The sequence below is a fragment of the Pteropus vampyrus genome, unplaced genomic scaffold (assembly GCF_000151845.1).
Source record: "Pteropus vampyrus isolate Shadow unplaced genomic scaffold, Pvam_2.0 Scaffold12, whole genome shotgun sequence".
NCBI lineage: Eukaryota > Metazoa > Chordata > Mammalia > Chiroptera > Pteropodidae > Pteropus > Pteropus vampyrus.
The window spans coordinates 13,465,179-13,487,547 of record NW_011888793.1 but is presented as its reverse complement, the minus strand read 5'-3'; the positions used below and the strand labels follow the sequence as shown (position 1 = coordinate 13,487,547).

At 38.6% G+C, this 22,369-nt stretch overlaps 1 protein-coding gene across 4 annotated transcripts in view; it reads left to right on the top strand.

The window, feature by feature from the left end:
* The window catches only part of TNIK (TRAF2 and NCK interacting kinase), a 366,909-nt gene that overhangs the window by 70,912 nt on the left and 273,628 nt on the right, over positions 1-22,369 (top strand). For all 4 annotated transcript variants that reach the window (XM_023524725.1, XM_011380421.2, XM_011380430.2 and 1 more), the window contains exon 2: positions 9,337-9,402. In XM_023524725.1, coding sequence (XP_023380493.1) covers positions 9,337-9,402 — 66 coding nt within the window. The remainder of the gene's footprint in view (positions 1-9,336; positions 9,403-22,369) is intronic.

Genomic DNA, 22,369 nt, shown 5'->3' with positions numbered 1-22,369 from the left:
TAGGTGTGAAGAGAAATGTTAAAATGCTTTCAAGCACATGTAAAGTGCTGTTGGTCTGTTGTAAGCAGGTAGTAAATGAGTTTCTTTGGGGGAAGGGTTAAGGCTTCTCTTTCTAAAATAGAACCTTGGATGGTTTCCTAATCTTTCTTATTTAATTATTTAGGTAATCAGTTATTGTCTTTAAAGTCCATCTGCTGCAATTGCTGTCTTTTTTTCTTTTTCTAAGCATCTTTGAAAAGGCAAAATGCCAAAATCTTTGCTGGTCTGATTCCCATCATTTCGACCTCGTGTTGCTGGAAATACTGGAAAGTTAGCATGTCTGTCCTGACAGGTCTAGAGATATCCTGTGTTTGCAAATCTCCATAAACTGTATGATACATTTCTCCAAACAGCTGTATAATCTCTGTGACAAGCTAATGATGGGAGCGAAGGGACCAAGGTGGTGGGCCTTTATGTACATGTTGACTCTTAAAGCAACTTGCCATGTCTGAGCTTGCACAGACTGTGGGAGAGTTGAGGAAAGTTCTGGAAGGTGGAGATTCCTATCCTTGTCCCAAATCTGCCTTGTGTCCTAGTATCTTGGGGAATTTTCTCATTCTGCTTTATGGAGTTAGTGGGCCTTTCTCCATCTGTTGTAAAATAGTCTCCGAACAGAGCAGTGGGCTTTGTGCGTCCACATATGCACAGGCAGGTTGTGGGCATGGCTTGGGAACTCCGGATCAGGAAGCACGAGAAAGGCTGGCCCATGAATCCCAACAGTTGACAAAGGATTGAGGTTATCTGTATACCAAAATCGGAAAAAAATATTCAAGTTAATGTTATACGTCCTTCTTGGGTTATTCTTTTAATTTCATGTTCCTAATTATATATGCCCTATGTAAGCCAGTGAACAATAGGCAATTTATGTCTAATTCTTTGTTTTCTCCTGTAAGGAAATAATTTGGAGCCAAAATAAATGTGAGTAGGAATATGTAAAGTCTGTGAACTGAGAAAAAGTATATTTTGAAAAATTCCATTTATCTTCTATACAGATATGTACATATGACCTATTAAATCAACTGTCTCGATAACATTAAATTGGAGATGTGTGATAAATCTTTTTACATCAGTTCTGGGCATGAGTTACATTCACTTCTTACCCAGAATGTCTGACATTTAGGACTGAGTACAAGAGCTTACCTTTTCTTTCCACCCTCCCAGCTGCCCCTGCTCCCTTTCCTTCCAGACCCACCATTTGAAAGATAGCAAGTGATTCCTGTGGTTTATTAAAGGATTTTATTGAACAGAGGAAACATATTAGAAGTTAAAGGACTTAGCGTTTCGCCACTAACTAGGTGAGACCTTGAACAAGTTTCCTAAACACTCCTGTTGGAAAAACGTGATTTTTTTGAGTATATAACACCTGCCTGGGCTTTGGTTTGTTCTTTTGTAAAATGGGGAGAGGGATTTTATTAATACAACCTCAGAAATCTCTCCTCCACATTTTAGAGATCTTACTGCATTGTTGTTGTCACTGGTAGGACTAGTGATATGGAGACTTGATTCATCCGGAAAATATTTGGGTGTCCGTAATGTCCTAGTCACTGATCTAAGTACTAGGGATACTACAGTGAACAAAACCAATAGAAGTCATTTCTTCTTGGAGTGTGCATTCTAGGATAAAGGATTATTAACAGACACTTTTAAGCACTTATAATATGCCAGACATTGCTTTAAATCTTTTATATACATTAATTATTTTGTCAAAAAATCCATAAAGTAGGTAGTACTGTTATCACTATTTTACAGTCGAGGAAACTGAGGCATGGAACAATTAAATAATATAGTCAAGGTCACACAGCTAGTAGTAAATGGTGAAGCTGGGATCAGAATCAGGCTTTTTGACTATAGAGTCTGTGATCTTTACTGGGTATACTGTCAATTAATTGGTTAACTTTAATCAGTATTCATCCTAGCTGATGGCGATGTAGGAAAAAGAAAGGAACTATAGCTTTGGATAGAAATCTGAGAGCCCTCTTGGTCTTCCTGACCCGAGGGCTAGAAGAAGCTACAAGCATTGAGGAAGATGTTCCCTGAGGTTTGTCGGGGACCATGTTCTGACCTTGCCAGGAGCTAGCAATGGTAAAAGGACACCAATACCATCTCGCCAGGTAGGTAGAGCTGCGTGGGAGCAGATGGCATCCTGGAGTCCTCCTGCACACAGGACCACCCTTCCCAAAGGATGATGCTGGGCATGTGGAGCATGGAAGGTGCCCAGCACTTTCACATGCGGGATGCAGCCTTGCAAAGAAGGCAGGCCAAGCGGGATTATACCACTTTACAGATTGGAAAACATGAGAAGTCAAATAGCACTAGCAAGGAATAGAGTCCAGACCTGAACTCTAACTCTGTGCCAATCCTCTGACAATTCTACATAGTTTAATTTGTTCGATACAGATGATCAAGTGAGAAAATTTAGCAATCAGTGTTTTATCTTATATATATAATTATCTTATATATATAATTTACTTGAATTATCTCTCCTACTTGAGTTGCATGGCTTGGGCATTATGTGAATGGAGATGAATCTGGGCTATGTTCTAGATGTTGCAGGTATATACACTTGGAGCACTTCATGCTTTTCCTGCATGTTGCTCGCCATTGTAATTTATTGACTTGTGTATGTGTAGTTATTTGGTCATATCTATTTTGTTTATTAGGCTGGAAGCACAAGGAGGCAGGGGCCAGTGACCCCCTGCTTCTACCTCAGACAGTAGGGTGGGAGAATGTGGGTGGTGGTCTGGGACTGAACAAACCCCATTGTGGAAGGCGGGACCTTTGGCTACTCAGGTCCCCACTACATTAGAAGAAGGGAAGGTGAACAAAAAATGAGCTTTAAGGGACTTTGTGAGTGCAGCGTGGCCTAGAATGGGGGTGGGCAGGGGGAGTGTCATGTCAGCACAGTGCTTCCTAGCGCTGTACTTACGTTGGAAGAATGATGGTGTTGAAAAGCCTGAAGGCTCAAGATAAATGTGGAGCGTTCTCCTGTTCTTGTTTTCTTTGTTCTATTTTGCTTTTGTAAGCATAATACTTGTCAGCTAGGCTGAAACTGAACAAAGCAGCTGCTAAATATGGTTCTAAGAGAAATAACATTTTGGTCTTTTTAAGGCCCGTACGTTTAGAGTAAGCACGGTTGTGTGGCAGATGTCAGAGGGAATCTGGGGGTAGGCAGTCTTTCTGGGAGCCGGATCAGGAATCCATATTCTGCTGGGGTCTGTTTCACCCTGCCAAAGGACTGGTGAAATCAAATGAAAGATCTGTCACAGAATGGCTATGTCTTTAAGAGGAGTTTGGGAGGACTATCTAGAGTCTGTTTAAAGCCATTGTTCATGATTCCTTCCAATCCCCTTCTTAATTTCATTTTCAGAGTAAGGCGGTGGGTTTGGGGAAAAATATATATCATCTTTTATGATGCTAAGGAGTAGTCATCCTAGTTATATATTTAGATTTGCCTTTTCAGTCTTTGGGATTTAGTCTAGAGATGTTATTTGGTGTTATGATAAATCCAGTATTATTCAAGGGACCTGGAAGAATTAGAGTGTAACTCAGTGACTATGACTATTAACTTTTAGATCTTAAATCTCTCCACCCTGCTGCAAAGTTGGGCTTATGCCCGCCACTTTCGTCTGAATTCCTGAATTTCAGCTGATAGAAGAGAGAATTTATTGCAACATTCCAGAAGCCCCCAAAAGTTGATGTGTCTTCCCAATAGTCTCACGAATTTCTAAAGAGACATTTGTTTTTTCACAAATATCATAAATACCACACCCTGCTAAGCGTGTGATGATATTGGTTAAATAACAATAGGTTTTCTTTTACTGGCTTTCTTAGTTGAAAATATATGAAATGCAGGCTGAATTTTTCTATGGCATGTTCTTCGTGTATTAAATGAGCTCTTTTTCAAAGAGGAAAAAAGAAAAGGAAGGAGGTTAATATTTTTTAAAGTTCTATTATGTATCAGGCCCTGAGCTAGTCGAGACACTTTCACAGTCCCCACAGTAACCCTCTGAGGGAGCAATAGTATCCCCATTTTAAAGATGAAGAAACTGAGACTCGGAGCCGTTAGGAAATTGCCTAAGGCTGGAGAGCTAGCAGGTACTAGGTCAAGGGCTGAGAATTCTGGTTCCATGAAGCTGATGGAATGGTGAGTGGTTGAGAGCTCAGGGTTTGGAGTGTGACCAGTACCCATTCTGGCTCAGCCATTCATCGTGGTGTGACCTGGACCAAGTGCTTAATCTCTCTGTGCCTCAGTTTACTCATCTGTAAAACAGACAACAGTAGCATCCACTTGATAGAGTTGTGAAAATTAAATGGTCTTTTCATGGAAAATGCTTAGACTAGTGCCTGGCCTATAAATTCTCGTGAAATGTTGGCTATTACTGTGATTTTTATTATGATGACTAACCAAATTTGCCTATATCAGTACCTACTGAAAAGTTACTTTTCTTTCATGGAACAGCTTGCCTTTTGATATGTGGTAGTTATATTTCATTATGAAATAATATAAACTACTCTATCTTAAAATTAATTTTTTTTCTCAGCCTCCCAGCAAAGGTTAAGATCTGAATAAAGGCATGTGTAGCCAACAGAGATTCCTGACTTTGGTAAATGTCAATGATTTGCTCTTTTCTCCTTGGTGTATGTAACCTTCTTTCATGCTGCCCATCCTGGCTTAGCGAGCAGCTAAGCAAACAGGAGAGAGAGAATTAAACTGATTCTTGTCTCTTAGCTTTCCTGTCTTTGTAACATAATCATTAGGTACCGTATCTTCCCCTTGTTGCATTGCACATGGCCACATCCTGACAGCCTGCTTTCTCAATGGACCCGAGGCACGGCTTAAAGCAATGGGCTTTATAAACTTTCTCTAGAGCTGGGAATACCATAGGGGCTTTGTATGTGAGTTTTGTGCAGTTGGGAGCAGGATAAGGGGGATGAAGGGGACAGTGGCTGGGATGGCATGTCTAGATTGAAAAAGATGACATAGTTTGCTAGACTTTTGGCTTAACATTCTGTTCGCATTTTTTGTGACTTTCTCTACATGTTGTGGAGCATCGGGAGTGGGACATCAACCTTATTCAATGGGACCTTGACTTTCAATTCGAGCCACATCGTGTAGAATTTTAAAGCATGGTGTGTTGTGTTTAGAGATGTCTATTTTAGAAAGATCACTGTGAAGATAATTGAAAGGAGAAAAAGAATCGACTGCAAATAAATAGTCATAGCAAGAGATAGTGAGGCCTGTTGCGTGAACAGAGTGGAGTAGGTAGTTGGATCTGGTAGACATTTGGAGATAAAATCATTAGCACTTAGTGAACAACGTGAGAATAGAATTTTGGGGTCAACCTACCTTTGAGATATGGTCGGAAGAAAGAAACAGGATCTCTGTGAGAGACTGAGTGGTGTGATGCGGGACAAATCTTTTCAACTTGGGTGGTGGTACTCAGCAGTATAAGTGCCGGAAAAGGACAGAACTGAGAAGAGATCCCTAGAGATTAGAGATTGAGGTAATTGGGGATCCTTGGGAGAAATTACATTTGAGTCTTGAACAACGGGAGAGTGTTAGGAGTACCGATCTCCATGCAGTTAAATATCTGTGTACAACTTTTGACTCCCCCCAAATTTAACTATTAGTAGCCTTACTCGTAACAGAAACAGTTGATTAACACACATTTTGTGTGTTACAGGTATTACATACTGTATTCCTACACTAATGTAAGCTAGAGCAAAGAAAATGTTATTAAGAAAATCATAAGGAAGTGAAAATACGTTTACAGTATTTATTGAAAAAATTTGCATATAAGTTGGACCTGTACAGTTCAAACCTGTTGTTCAAGGATCAACTGCATGTTGGAGTCTCGTAAGAGTGGAGAAAACAACTGAATGCTTACCTTATTTAAGCTATATTCCTATTCCAGAAGAACATAACTTACAATTATATACATTTATATGAGGGAATATCCACGAATACCCAGCTCTTCAGGTACTTGGGTTAGGGGTGGAGGAGAGGGGTGGATTAGGGTCAGTGCTAAATTCAAGTGCCCCTAAACAATACATCTGCCTTCTACTTTCTATGTTTTCAGAGAGCCCCCTTTTTACAAGTAATATGACTCTGATCATGCCATTTTGCCTTATTACTGTCAGGATACTGTATAAGGTAGAAGCTTATAGACTCTTTTCCAGTTACAAACTGGTACTCATTTCTAGCCATGATGCTTGTACTAGATGCTGGGATGTGTCACTCAATCCCCTCTGCATTGCTAAGGCACTATTGTCCACCTGATGGGAGTTTAGGCAACTTGTGATGGTTCTCACTTGGGAGCTGACCTCAGCTGAAGGAATGTCGCTTCACCCAAGATCATAACCTTTGGGACAGGGACAGGGGACAGCCTGCATACAATGACTACTCAGTGGAGCTGGGGTACAAAGGCCTCTATGCCTCAAGGTAGGATAATTTTGAAGCCATCTCAGATTCAAAGCTCCTGTGCATCACAGCTGACGTCTTCCATCTGCTCAGTCTAGTACTTCTTCCTTTACTCCCCCACTGCACACAGCAGAATAAACTCCCTCCATGTAAATCTCAGTGATTTTCAGTCTATCTCCTGAGTAACCAACTTAAGTCAATGATTATTTTCAGTTTGGTTGGTTACCTGAGAGAGGTCGCCAACCAAAGTCTGTAGTCCCCGTGACCTTCGCTTCTGAGCCCCTTGGATGTGTCCGGTGGAAAGAGCCTCTCTCCCAGTAGCTGGAACTGAAGTCTTGGCATTGAGCCTCCTTGGCTTCAACTGGCTGGGCCATATGCACCTTCATGGGCTATTCAAAGAGAGGAAAGAGCCTAGAACTCAGCTGCTCAGCTCCTCCTGAGACCTACCAATTAAACCCCAGCCCTGAGGAGGAGTCCATGAGGTGGGGTGACCCCTGGGTATAGAAATTGGTCCCTGTTCTGCACTCTGTTTCTGTTTTTCCCTCCCCTTCAACCCATCCAACGCTCCCCAGGCTCCTTACTGCAGCTAATATTCACCGTTCTGCATCTCCTCTTCTTGGTTCATATTTTTTTTTTTTTACTCAAGAAAAATTAATGTTGAAAACACAATTGAAATATTTCAAGCAAATGTAGAGCCTCTCTTGAAATTTGTTGCAGAAACAGCACTGAGCAAACAAACTACTGGGAAGCATAGCTTAGAAACAAACAGCAGCTGCCACCATTTGTGGGCTTTTTTCCCCTCCTTTCCTTATTTCTTTCTAATTTGTTTTTAATAAAACCTGCTGCTCTAATGGCCTAGTAGTTGAACAAACACAATTTTTCTTTTCTATCCTGAGGCCTCCCAGGTGGCCTTGATCGTCTCTTTTAGAGATGATAGGGTCTCAGTCGACAGAGCTGGAGGACCTTACTGTGTTCTCCTGTCTCATGGTTCCATCTGGAACCGTGTCCACATCTCCCTGACCAGGTCGGGTGTGGCTGGAACTTCTGGACTGTTAGATCTGTTGAGACATGAGTCTGGAGTATGGTTTCTGGCCTTTCTGGCTTTATAATAATAGATATAATGCAACTTCCAGTCTTTCTCAGAAACTAAGTGCTTTAATTGCTGCTTTTCTGATTTTGCTTTGTTTTTTATTTGTTTTCTGTGTGGAATCTTTGAAGGCACATAGCAAAGGGCTTTTCTTGGGCCTGATTTAGTACTGTAACTTAAAAAAACTCTAATTCGTCACATCAAACTCATGTATCTCCTTCTCCATAAATAGCAGCGCCGAGGCAGCTCTTCTCCCTTTCTATGCTACTTGTGGCGTGGAATTCCTCAGCTTAAAAAGTACTATCGGATATTAATTGATTGCTGTGCACTGCGTGTGGTTGCTGTCTATGTGCGAGCATGGCGCTGGATCTTCACTTATTCTTCACCAGAGGTCTGCTAGGTGGATGTCATCCCGTTTTATCACCTCAGAGACTAAGTTGCTCTCTCAGGGTGTCCTAGAATCACACAGCCAGTCAATCACAAAGCTAGTGTTCAGCCGGGTTTGTCTGAAGCCAGAGCTCAGACTTTCCCCCCCTGCCTCTCAGCCACTGTAATAAATATGGCAGCACGCTCATAAAAGTGTTGAAGAGAAATAGTAAATGCTTTTAGGCTGGAGATAGCAGTCTTCTTTATTTGTCCTTCAGAGTTTTTTTGTTTTTTTTTTTTTTAACTGAATTAGTGCTTAACATTTAAAAATTAGAGGCTCTCACATTAAAAAAAATGTTCAGTTTTTCTTGGAAAAAATATTCGAATCTGGCAATATTGTGTTCATAGGTTGACAATACAATTGGTTCCAGCTCAGTAAAATCCCGCACCCCTGCCCCACCCAAAGGAGACATGACTTCTTCAGTTTAGCACAGGCCCAAGCTACCCCACTTTACTTTTACCTTACTCACCTCGCCTCTGTGGGCATTTCAGTTTGCGATTCTTGATTTTAGGCCTTTAAAGAAACAATTTCTCTCCAGTTAGGAGTCAGTAGAGGTCAACGTCAATTTCTGCCTCCGAGTTGAATTTTACAGCCTTTGATTTTTCTTTCAACTTTTTGGGATAGTAATTCAGTAATAATAGCAGCAATTGTTGGACATTTGCTGAGCACTCTAACACAGCTGACTGAGGTTTAGGAGACACCTGCTTGGCGGTAAGAACTTGTATAATTCCCTAATTTAGTGCACTCTAACTCCTGCAGGTACTCTTTAGATACTGCAGGAACTGAAGGCCATTTGCAAAAATCCATTTTGCAGAAGCAGCATTGTAGAGAGCAGAGATGAATTCTAAGAAAAACGTTATAAGAGAGGCAGTTGTGTTGATTCCATGGTGACTATCTGGTAAGATAGCCCCACAATGCGGGAGCACCCCTTTCTTAACTGCCAGTGTTCAACACAATGTGCAGCTCAGAAATTTCAAAAAGAAAGATCTCAAAAATTAGAACCCCTTTAGGGTGATGGGTCTTTCATTTTATCCTGATGTTCGTATCTACAAATGTTTTTCCATTTGACAGTGAGAAATGTGTTAATCCTTTTTTACTGTTTCAATGGAAGTCATGTCTCCTTTAAACACTTCTCTGATTTAAACACTTCTCATAGAAAAATAAAATAGAGACAAAATGGATTATGACTAGTTTCATAGCTACAGCTGAATTAAATTTTAATAATATTTAATATTAACACACAAGAGCCCCCCAAAGCTAAACTTGTTATTTATTTGCATGTTTTAAATAAGTGTTGCTTTTGATTAAGACAATGCTTGGAATATTGCTTTGAATTTTTATTGTTTGTTTATTTTCTTTCAGGACCCTGCAGGGATCTTTGAATTGGTGGAACTTGTTGGAAATGGAACATATGGACAAGTTTATAAGGTAAGTTCAATTGACTTTGAACATGGCTTATGTGTGGTTTTGGTTCACGAATGCTGAATTGTAGCGCTGTCTATTCTTACTCATATATGCCTCATAATAGATTTAAAACGAAATAATATACTTGTTAATTGGCTACTCTGTCTTTTAAAATATATCTGTAGTCCCATCGCCTAAACTGGATTCTGAGATTTGGGCATTTCCCTTCATTATGTATTACAGTGTTTATGTCTGACAAATGAATTCTGCATATTTGAAGTTTTTCCTTAACTTTAATCATTGCCAGAAACTGTTTTCAAAGGAGGAAAGATAACATTTACTTTAGAAATTTAAGCTATTAAAGTATCGCAGCTAGAAAGGTAGATTTGTTATTGGCCTAGGGCATGAGTTAAATGAGTTTAGTGCTGGCTACTTCACAAAGCAAAGGCCTAATGGCAGCAATGAGTTTTACAAGATAGGAAATAATTAAAAGTTAAACTCAGGTTGAGGTTGAGCTGAGGAATAAGAAGTCCTTCTTGCCCTTTTACTATTTTTTTGGTTACAAATTTACCCAGAAATGCTTTTAAAAGATATTTTCCCCTAGTAAATGATCTGAAAAATAGTCGTTTGAAAATGTGGGTTGATTCCCTTTCTGATTATCAAAAGGAAATGGAAATGAACTGTTTTGGGACTAAAACTCAGGGGGTTTAGTGAATGAGCTATTGAAGTAAATGCCTTCCAAACAAACCGACTGTTTCCTCATGATTATTTCTAGGGAAATATCCATCATTTTCCTGAGTGGTAGTGATATGGGATGGCATTTCCATTACGAATCATCACTCTTGTTCTATTTTTAAATTCCTTCTCTGAGCCCTAAACTCTCTTAGTTTATTAAAATTATTGAAGAAATCACCAGATTGTAATATTGCCAATTCTACAGAATGTCAGAAGTATAAACACACACGTATACATATATATGCATATGTGTGTGTGTGTGTGTGTGTGTGTGCGTGTATGTGTACGTATGCATGTATCATATGGTTGCGAATCTGGTTTTTAAAGCACAATTGTTGTAAACAGATACATATTTAAACCTTTATTTACCAGAGGTACCTTGTGGTGTTCACTCCAGGAGAAAATTTCTCCCTTGCAAGAAATGATTATTTCTTAAAACGTCAACCCCTGCAATTAAACAGAATATAGTCTACTCAGGATGTTCACTTGACGTTGATCCTGTCTGACACAAGAAAGAAATGTGTCTCAGCAAATGCTTTTAAATACTTTCAATAAAGATAATGAGGTTGGAATTGTATTATTGCATTTTGAGAAATTGGATTGAACTTGTGAATTAACTTGAGCTAATGAGTTAAGCTCTGATTTAGGTAGAAAATTACTTCCGATTTGTTGTCAATATGGGGGAACAACTCTGTAGCATGCTGTTGGTTTTATGGTGCCATTTCTTAGAGTCATCCCTTCTTACTATGCTTACCAGCTATAGAATATACATTTAGAGAACAATTCACAGCTTTGTCCTCTGAGAAGTGGACTGTATACTCTTGCAAGAGAAGATAACGAAGAGATTCAGTTAAAGATGGGCAGGTTTAGAAAAATCCACAATGATCCCTAATATCTTGTACTTGATAAAAAAAAGGAAACAAATGCACGAGGTCAGATATTTTAGAGAGGAGAGGTATTCACCAACTACATTATTAACATTGTTATTCTAAAGGGCCCCATTCTCTTAGTGGTTGATACAGAACTTTGGCACTATGGAAGCTGAAAGGAGATTGCAGAGCATGGTCATGGTGAATGCACTGTACTTTGGAACAAGACTTGGTTTCTTTCACCAGCTCTAGGTATCGGTTTATGGCATCACAGCTTTTCTGTGCATTAGTCTAGTGATAATGTAGTTAGAAATGCTTTGGAGACTTATAATGATTTATCTAAAGAGTTAAAACAACCTGAGCATGTAAGTGTTCAGTTTCTAGGAAACCCAGATGATATTAGGTGACACACACTCATGAACAGAGACACCTGGGTTTCCTGAGCAACTAATCCAGCCCTGCTGTTACCCTGAGTTCCGAAGGATTAGTTTAATAAAATAGCAGAATCTGAACTCAAATACATGTGAATCTAAAGAGAAATAACTTAGAAAGTGATTGTTCACATTGTGGGTTATATTTAACTTTTATGGAATAGGTGTATTTCTAAAAATACTATAGGCATAAATAGCAATTTTATAGCCCTAGGAAAAGATTCTTATATAAAAAAAAATTCTATGATAAATACTTGCTTTGTAAATTAGCTTTTGGTGTTCCTGGATTTCACAAAAAAGAAGTGTAATTTTATGAACAATTATATGGACATAGCCTTTATTTTATGGGAAGATTTGTTATGTTTCTTTTTATAAGCCATCCTAAGGGAGTCATAATATAATTTTATTTACAAGTAGTTTTTAAGAAACATAAAACAATAAAAAGTATATGTAGATATTAAAAGACTATTTCCTGAGGTATATCTGCATATAAGCCACATATATCTGGATGTGGAAATAGAAATATCTTATTTAAAGATTAATAACCTTTATAGTTGTGTTTAGCTTTTCAAAATTGCTTCTAGTTTAAACTCCTAAGTCTAGCTTGATCTGTTTGTCCTTGGAAGGCTAGATTTGTTTATCTGTAGCATTTTGGTCCTAGGTGATCTGTGGCAATTCAGTATCTGTTTTTTACTTGATTAACTGGACAGAATCAACGAATAAGAAAGAGTAATGATTCTCTGTCAGGACTTTTAATGAAGAAATCATCTTCCTGGGCCCATGGCTGTCACTGAAAAACAAACCAACAAAAGGCCACATACCTGTTTGCTAAAGGTGTTGGCTGTTTATTGGCATGCCGCCTATTGGGACCTAATGGAATCCAGACATGTTTTTGTTAAAATAGAGTAATTATTTTAACGAGTCAAAACAATTGTTCAGTGTTTACTGCTAAAACACCACTAAATTGTAGCCACACACTTCAGAAATGAATGTTAGTCTATCTTGTTTCTTAATTGTCCTTTTGAAACATATATCGGTTATTATAGAGATAGAGACATATTTTATTCCATGGTGACAATGTGAATTGGGACTATGGTGGATTCTTCACTATTGCTCAGGTTTCTCTTGAGACTTCCTTAAGGTTGTGAAGAACGAAGTAAAGTCACCTTCGGTCACGTGGAATTCGTTACCTCTCAGTCGGTCCATTTTCCTGCAGCTTTCTTTGAATGTTCATTATCATATCGAGCCAAGATTCTGCTTTCCTAAAATGTTGACCACACTCCCAGAGCTATTTAAAAATAAATATTCTTCCGTAAGAACATAGTCCTTCAGTTATTTGAAGAAAACTTCTCCCTCCTTCCCCCAAACACATATTTATATCTCCTGCTCTTCAGGCAATATAGCCTCAGTTGTTTAATTAATTCTTCATGTGGCATAGACCTGGGGCCCTTCATTGTCCTGTCTTCTGTCCTGAAACTATTCTAATATATTACTAAAAATAATACTTTATACTTTTACATAGTTCTCTATTTCATAAAACCTTTTATATATTATCTGATTTCTGATTTAATTCTTATAATAATTTCTTGACAACCTTGTTCTCACCTTAGGGTCTTTATAGTTACAGTTCCCTCTGCCTAAAATACTTTCCACACAACCCTCACCTGACTGGCTACTTCTCCAGGTTTCAGTTTAAATGTTACCTCCTCAAGAAAACGACTTTTCATCCTCTATCCAATATAGCCAGCCACCTCCTCTTCCCCCTCCCCCACAGTCTTTCTCTATCATGCAACCTGTTTCATTATCTTCATGGCATTGCCACTCTCTGAAACTTCGTACTTCTTTGTTTATGTACATATATAAATTACTTAAGTGCATAAATAAAGGGAAAATGAGGGTAGGGACTTTGTCTAGCCATCACTGTATCCCCCATCATAGTACATGTTGACCATTGTGGGGCCCAGAATTCAGTCCTGTTTTTCTTTTTATATTTAGTCCTAGTTTTTTCAGCATTTCCCATAAAATATTAGTCTGCTTACTTCAGAAATGTATATTTGTATAAAAGATTCAGTGAAATACCATTTTTTAAAATAAGACAGAATAGCAAAACTCTTAAAATGGTAGAAAGTGGATATAAATTTTATGTTAAATGAATTGTTGATAGTCTGTAAAAGCAAGATCCATGCTAGAAATTTACAAAATGAGGCAAATCATTTTCCAGGGTTCAGTCTCCTGGCAGAGGTTCTCAAACTTGAGAATGCAAAACAAATATTTGGGAAATTATTTAAAATGTAGATTTTCAGGCCAAACCTCAGAAATTTTGATTTAGTCGGACTGGAGTGGGGTCCAGGAATCTGAACTTTTAATAAATGTATGCGTTCATTCTGATGTTCAGGGCCCTGGGGCCACTCCTCAGAAATAGCAAAAATGATTGTAGATTACCCTGTGGTAGGGCCACTTGAATGAATGCTGATTTTAATGCTTTTTGTAATCATTTACTTTAGGATCTCCATGCTGATTCCAATTGATGTAAACTGAGAAAAGTGAAAAACATAAAGATCTTGACCTGAGATATGATGCCAATCAGTTTTGACATACTCAATTAGAGATTTGACTTTTGGTGTATTTATCTGACATGCCAGTGATCACAGTTTAAGGTTGTTCCTGAATAATTCCACTCAAGACTTGAGAATCGATAGAGTCAAAACTGACTTGGTAGAGAGAGAAGAATCTGAACATTCTGTATGAGATTTCCTCAAATCTGTATATTGTGATCTCTTAATTAACCTTCTGTTAAAGTAAGACAACGCATTTTAATAGTAAGCTTATCAATAGTTGTGATATGGAGGTGATTCTATGACATACCCAGGATGCAATGTAGCTTTTCATAGTCTATTTTAATAAGTCATGAATTAGTCTATTCACTTTTTGTTTGGTAAGGAGTATGGGAGAATGTTGTATTTCTTGGATAATAGTTACATTTGTTTTTTTAATCAAGAATTTCCAATATAAAGAATACATTATTTCACATTTGTTTAGTGCCAATATAAAAAGCCCTGTGCTTCATGTGGGAAGAAGGCAGACAACTGAGACCGTTCCTACTCCACAGATGTATGCAATCAGATTATCTAATATTCTTTGTGAGTTAATAGGGGAAGAAACTAAAGCACATTTATTAAGCTACATTGTCATTCTAAGGCAGGGTTTCTCAGCCTTAGCACTCTTGATATTTTGGGTCAGATAGCTCTTTGTTATGGGGGCCCTCCTGTGCATTGTAGGATGTTCAGCAACATCCCTGACCTCTACCTATGCCAATGACACCTCAAAGTTGTGACAATCAAAAGTGTCCCCAGGTATTGCCAATTGTCGCTAGTTGAGAACCTCTTCTCTAAGGATTAGACAAAATAGCAAAACTCCGAAAATTGAGGTACAGACAGAGGCAATGGGAGTATAGAATATGGAGCAATTAACACTCCCCAGGCTGGGTGGGGACCTGAATAGACTGTGGGAGCGGGGGTTGGCAAGCTTTGTCATTTGCCCCTCTTGGAGTGTAATTTACCATATTCATAAGTGGAAAGTGAGTGTGATAAAAAAGACTCTGGAGCAGGACTGAGGTGGATTCTGCATTGTTCTAGTTGTGTGAAGATAGCCAAATTTCTCTGAGTCTGTCTGGGCTTCTTCGTCTGTTAGTAATAGTGCAGTGCTGGGTTATGAAATCCAAAGCATAGTGTATATAGAAGCCTATAGCCTGGTGTCTGACATATAGTAAGCTCTCAGCAATCTTTTCTTCTTCCCAAACACATGTGCCGATAGAAGCCTGCTTACCAGTTCTTTTCATGGTCTTATTTTTGTAGAAGATTATATGACCTAAAAGAAGCATTCAAAGAAGTTGAAGTCAGAAATACACTTGCCTTTGTGCCTCACAGTCTACCTTTGAATTCTTGGTATTAATGTAAGCTCAGAATTGCATTATTTATGTTAAATCCAAAACTCGATACTTCTTATGTGGCATTTGATGATATAATTGCCGTTTAGCTATTATAGTTGGTCTTTAGTGTTTTTTAAAAAAACACTAAATAATAATTTGTAAAGAGAAGATAGAATATTAGATGAAATAAGAATTGGTCTAGCACTCTGGAACTTTATTGCGGGTGAGAGTGACTTTTAAATAATTATATATTTTAAAATTTGGGAAGAAAATCAACAGTATTTCCTTTTAAGGTAGTACAAAATCTAAATAGACTTTATTCTGAGATTTGTAAGGAGTGTGTGCTAGGACCTCACTTAAGAATTGACTTGTCTTTATGGTTTTGATTCTATCTCAAGCAGGCATAGCTTTCAGCTTGCTGTATTGTGATCTCTTAGAGCTCCAGTTTTTCTCATCTGTGAAGTGATAATAAAAATACCTTTTTCTGATACACCTCATCAGGCTATAGTGAAGTTAAATAAATTACAGAGTATGAAAATATTTTGTTAAATTTAAACTGCTCTGTACACTAAGGTTTGATTATTGCTGTTGTCATTTATTATAAGTTAGGTGGCAGAGTCCTGTGTACCAGGGCATAGGGAAGTTTATTTCTTTGCTGCTCTTTTGCTTCTTCATTTTTATGATCATTATGCTGTGTGTTACCCAGTAAATGAGGTTCCCCTATAGGTTGCCTGATTCCAACTACAGACTTATTCTTACCTCCCTTCTGTTTCCTGTCTTTCTATCTTCAGGCAAACAAGGGTCATTGGATTGAGTGGAGGTGTCTCTGGCCTTGCCTTTGCCTGACCTTTGCCTCATTGACATTTCTTAGTGGGTTAGTCACCTTTCTCAAAGTGTGTTCAGTGGAACCCCAAGATCAGCTCTGTGAAAAAAAAGAGTTAAGTGCCCATAGATATTTCGTAGCACTACTAACCATCCTTTTCTCATGAACGTTAGCATTTGTATGACTTTGTTTATCCAGTATTTTCTCTATTTAACTGTGGAAACTCTTTCTTCTTCCTACCTAAGTAACCCCTGTTAATGCCTCTTGGGACTATTCCATAGAACACAGAAAATCCAGATGTTTTATGTCCCTGTCCCATAGCTGAGTGCCTATCACCCCGTTTCTGTAGCCTCCATATTGTCCTTTCTCTTTGGATAAGAAGATGTAAAACATGGCCACAGGGCTGTCTTTCCTGTTAACTTACAGAGCAGGCTCTTGGACCAAGTCTTACATGCTGATTGCCTTTTAAAAGATTTTTGTACTGTTTGTGGTAACACATTTTATTTATTAAAATAAATTAATGATATGGTCAAGGGTACTAGTTGGTTTCTTTCCATTAAGAAAAAGTTTTTGTAACTGCCAAGATACCCAAGCACCATTTTTTAAGGAATGTAGAAACTTTGATTTTTTAACATCAAATGGACATTTACAAAACATCTCTGAGATGATATAGCTTATGCAAATCATTGTTCTTAGTCGTAGTTTCATTTGACTATCACTAAGACTTTAGGATTATTTAGTTATTAATATTTAGTCTCAGAGTGTACTTTAATTGCAGTTGACAAAAATTATGGGTAACAGTTTTTTTCCTGCTCCTCAATAGGTAGAAGATCATTTACCCTTAAAATGTGTAGGCTTGATAAGCTTTTCATCCCCATAGATCTCCGTATTGTTTGCACCTCATTTGGCCTGAGACCGAGCCACGTCATACCACGATCTGTTGGGTGTAATGAATTAGATGGTTGTCATGTGAGCCCCAAGAAAAGACCTTCGTAAACTCTGGTGTGCCATGTGCCATATGGAGGGGCACTTCCTCTGCTGAGTGGCAGGATCTCTAGAGTTGTCACCAAAACTTGCCCCAGGGACTGTGTGGGGCTTCTTGTTGCTACTGATGTTTCTCATACCTCTGTTTTATTATAAAAATCATGTGGATATCTTTGAAAAACTGTAGCTATCTGGGCCTTTCTATAGAGATATGGTTTTAGTTGGTCCGGTTTAGGGCTGGGAAAAGTTGTTCCCAGAACTTCCCAGATGCTTCTAGTGTACTGCCAGAATTGAGAGCCAATGGGCTAAGATATTGCCTCTGAAGTGGTTTAAAGGCTCTTTCTGGTGTCTTTGCCTCTGGGGAGGAGCCTGTACCACTCTTATCTCTATCCTGGGTTTTCATCTACCATGTTTATTTATTTATTCATATTCAGCCTTTTTAATAAGCAACTATTATCAGCTTGACATGTGTGTACCCACCTTTCATTTGAAGTGTTTCATTGCTTTAGTTCAAAATACTTTTCATTTTACCTCATATCAGTGAACTTCTAAATAACTTGATGTACACCACCCGGGTGACTTAGAGTTCTTAGATCTCATAACACCTGTAATGACTTGGTGATTCTAAGGCAGTCTCAAGTAGTTAAATAATCAATAGTTACTATGAAATTTTCATTATTTGGGGAGTTATTTGTATCCTGTAAAATGAAATATCTGAGACTCTAAAAAGAATAACCAATTAATTGGGGCCCTGAGATTGAATTTCTTATCTCTATGGTTTAACCTTAAATGCAATTTTATTAAATCCACTTGGATATCTTGTATTTACAAAAATAAATATCTGCTGTTTGGCAAGGAAATATGTACTCTGTATTAAGTAGGAGCCTTGCTTGGTGGTGATGGTCTAGAATGGGGCACAAAGCATTGCCATGGTCTCTAAATAGGGCTGAGTACAGCCTCTTCTGCTAAGTGCTATGGCCTTGGGCACTGCCTCTGATCCTGGTCCTCTCGCTTACTTTCCAAGGCAATACACAGAACTTCTGTGTCTGTTTTACTTCCATCTACAACAAAGGAAGAAAAGGATGGCAGCTGGCTCCCTGAGAACTCTTAATAAATACAAAATAGTTACCATAATAATAATGATAATAATAACACTGTCATCTTTCTAGACTGCAGAGAAGAGTTATGAACTAAATTATGTGACGAGCTCAGTCTCATTTAAAGGGAAGGTGCCCTATTGTTATAGAAAATATGCCCATAATTATATAATATAGCCTGTTGGGACATACAGTCTTTGGCAGGCCACTAGCTTATTCCAATTGGTGCTTTTTTTCTAAGGTATTTTTTGAGAAACTTAGTTTTGGTCTGTGCATCACATCCAGGAAGCCGTATGAGGCTCATAGCTTAATTTACTAGAAATCTTACCACTTTTTAGCACTCCTCCTTCTCTCTAACTGTGGTAAAAGATACATAACATAAAATACTGTTCAGAGGCATTAAGTTCATGCACATTGTTGTGCAACCATCACCATCAGCCATCTCCAGAACTTTTTCATCTTCTGAAACTGAAACTCTGTACCCATTAAATGATAACTCTGCATTCTCCATTTCCCCTCCTCCCCCTAGGCCCTTATATCTTGATACTTCTTTTAAAAAATATTCCCAGTAAGCTTAACTATAGAGGTTATGGCTTTCTGGGTAGTTTCTTACAACACTGGCTCTCCAACTAGTCTGGAATGGTCCTGCATATCTGTCTGTCCATGTGCTGTCATTCCTCAATCTGACCCACTGACAGCCTGCTTTATCCTGCAGGTGACTGACTACCCAGCAGGGCTGCATCTTGTACTCAGAAGCTGAAACCTGCTGAAGCCCTTGATTTTTCTGCCCTGTTTATATCTAAGTAAAACAGTCCTTCTCAGGTAGAGGTAGAAGTAGAGACAGAGTCAATAAAAAATGTGTAAGCATTTTTCATGAGTCCTAACTGAGTGTTGTTAATGGTTTCTCTTTTAAAATGTTCTGGATGGTGGTTATTTTTATTGCAGTTTTATAAATGAGATTCTCCTTTGCCTTTAACTGTTTTTTTTTTTCACCATAGGAAGCACCAATATTTCATATAACAGCAGGATGTTCTAGAGGGAAGGTAGCTGGGGGTCTCCGTCGTGCAGCCTTCCCTGCGCCAGTGTCCCACTCCCCTGACACTCCCCTCCCTGCACAGATCTTCAGAGCATCTCCATGCTTCGGTTCTACGTCCCCCAGTCCCAGGTTCCTCATGGCATGACCTCTGCCTTCTCCTCCAGCCATGTCGTTGGCCCACTCACCTTGTGCTTCAGTGCATCACATTGCTCAGCATTAGTGCATACAGCACACGATTTCTGTTTGTTCGTGCTGGCTGCTCTAGATCCTTAGCACTTACTTGGCTCAGGCAATAGCCTCACTTCTCCTAGCCTGAACTCTTCTCGTCCTACTGGCCTCACTGTTTCGAAATGTTCTGTCTGGTTGTTTCCACTCTAAACTCTGAGCTCCTCGCGGCTGGGAACATTATCTTGCTGTTTCTTTAGTACCAATACAGAGTAAATAGTTAGAAATATCATCTTAAAAATTAAAGAGGACACCACTCCTATGTTTCGCTGAGTTTGGAATACCCTGGCTCAGTGAAATATGTGTCCTTTTTGCTTAATCTAAACTGTGTAAGCATATTAATCAAGGAGACTGACACTAAATGTAATATTTAATAGCCAACAGCAACTAAATACTGATAAGTTAAATAAAAACATAACATCCAATATAACAAAATGTAAGATAAGGAAAAATGTTTTCCCTTCTTTGTAAAACTCGTTTCTTGGACCTGATTCTAAAACTATCCCTATGGCGAAACACCAGGGGCCACAGCTCATTTGAATTTATAAAGACCCTGCTGCACTGTTTTGGGAACAGAGATGGGTTTTCTTAGGTCTTCTACCATGTCTTCAGGACTGTGCAGTTAAAGATCAATATTGATGGTTATAACAATTTTAATAAAACCTTCATATTTATTATTTATTTGACCTTCATAAGAACCCCACAAATTAAATAGAAGAGGTATGATTATCTTTGCTTTAAAGATGAAGAACTTGAGGTCTCAGAGTTTGTAAATGACTTTCTGAGGTCTCTAGATGATAGAACCTGACTCATGGTCAAGTAGCCTAAATTCTTTCAGCTCTACTCAGAAGGTAATTTGGAGGTATGGCGGGTGGGAGTGGGGGGAGATGGTGCAGGAATCTCCTGAAATGTTTGGCAGAGATTGGTTTTGCCCTGTTCTTGAGTGAATGTTCAGAATTCATTTTAAGTCTGTATTTATAATATAAAGCAGTGATGCCTTAACTTGTTTCAATATGTGGTTCTTATCTTTATATCCCAATTACTGAAGGGTGATCGATGGCTAGGTAATTAATCACTGATTTCCTAGTAAGTGGAGAAACTGTATTTTTTAATACAACAAAATAACATAATTGTTATTTTCTCAGAAAGATAAGAAGGGGATTCTTTTCTATCTACAAAAAGGAACTGGAATGCCTTGGGCTAGTTACGTTTGACAATGTGAAGTGCTGCTGTGCTGATCATTTAGGGAGTTGGTTGCTTCTTTTCTCGTGATTTGTTTTTGGTAGGAGAGGAGAGGGAATAGCATATTTCTAGACTTCTTAAAAAATCAGCTCCAGTAGCCAGGTGCATGATTTTTCTCCCCCAAAGACTCTGCAATCATACTGGAGCTTGATAGATGTTTGTGGAATTGAATTGATTTATTCTCTCAGCTGCAGTTGTGTACTTTTGTGAGCAAATGGATGAATCTTACTGCTCTGGAGACCATGCAAATATTTGCCAGTTGCTTAATCCCTACTTTATTCTGAGCAGAGGGAAGATCAGTTAGTTACCTGTAACCTGGTGTGGCATCGTAGCAAGTTGTTTACTCTTTGCTTTTGTATTTCCTCCTCTAAGGAAGGCCTAGGGTTTAGGTTTGTGTGCTTGGAGTGGAGGGTGGGAAGGGACAATGAAACAGATTATGAAAGGAAAGAATTTCTGGATTATGAAGTCGAGAGTGACCTGGCTACAGTATCAAGATATAAACTATTTACTGGATAATTTATCATGAATGCAAGTTGAGAATACCTGTGTAAAGACTCTTTTATTTCTGTTTCCATTAAAGACCATACTATGCACTTTTTTTCTACATATTTTAAGTATGTAGCACCCATGACCCAAGAACACTAGCAAAGCTTCTAAAGGCTCTTATCAGATGCTTTAGTGACAAATTTTACCTGCATTTATCTCATTCTTTCTCTTTATGTCTCAAAACAGTGAAAATGAGTGAAAACGCAGGACAGTGTATCCTTTTCTTTGGTTGGAGACAGTGTTGATTGTGTATTCTTTTAAAAGGAGTTTCAAATTAAGCAGGTTCTGATTTCCCCCAGCTAGCCCTTCCGGTGATTTCAGCAGAAGAGGAATTTTTTATTACCTAAATGTTTAGTACATTTTGTTCTATCATTTTGTACCCACTATTACACTTTGAGAGATACTTCAGAACTTTTAAAACCTTTCATTCCTTGAAGAAACCTGTCACGGAAGCTAATTACCAAAACCACTCACCTTCCCATATGAGCATCCCCCTTTGTGAGTGCTTGAAGAAAAAGGTGCTTGGTGCCCAGCCCTGGTGTAACCCTAGCTTTAATGGTCTGCAGCAAGGTGGGGAGATGGGGTGGCATGCACAGGTGATTAATGAGGAACCATGGATGCCCTCCTCCTTCGGTCTCCAGTTTATCTGTTGCTCAGGACAAGACTTGCTTAAGCAAGTCTAATGTCCACAGTTAATCGTCTGAGTAAATATGTTAGACATTTAAGGTGTGGCCAAGAAACCAGTGTTGATAGGGGATGTGGGAAAGCGCACACACACACACACACACACACACACAAACACACGTACCCTGCCAATAAAACCCAAAACAAAATAGCAACCTCCAAAACAAAAAGCTTTTGGTTTGAATATAGCTTTCCATAGCAGAAGCATAGAAGATTTATGAATACCTGGTTAAGTTGATAAGTAATACCATGCTCAAATATACTCCTTGACATTTGGTCTAAATCCTATGCATCATGGTGTGTGTTCTCATTCAAATTCATATATTTGTGAATACCTGAAAGTTAGATAGGTACTGTTAGTGTTTTTCATCACACAGCCCACTCACCAATT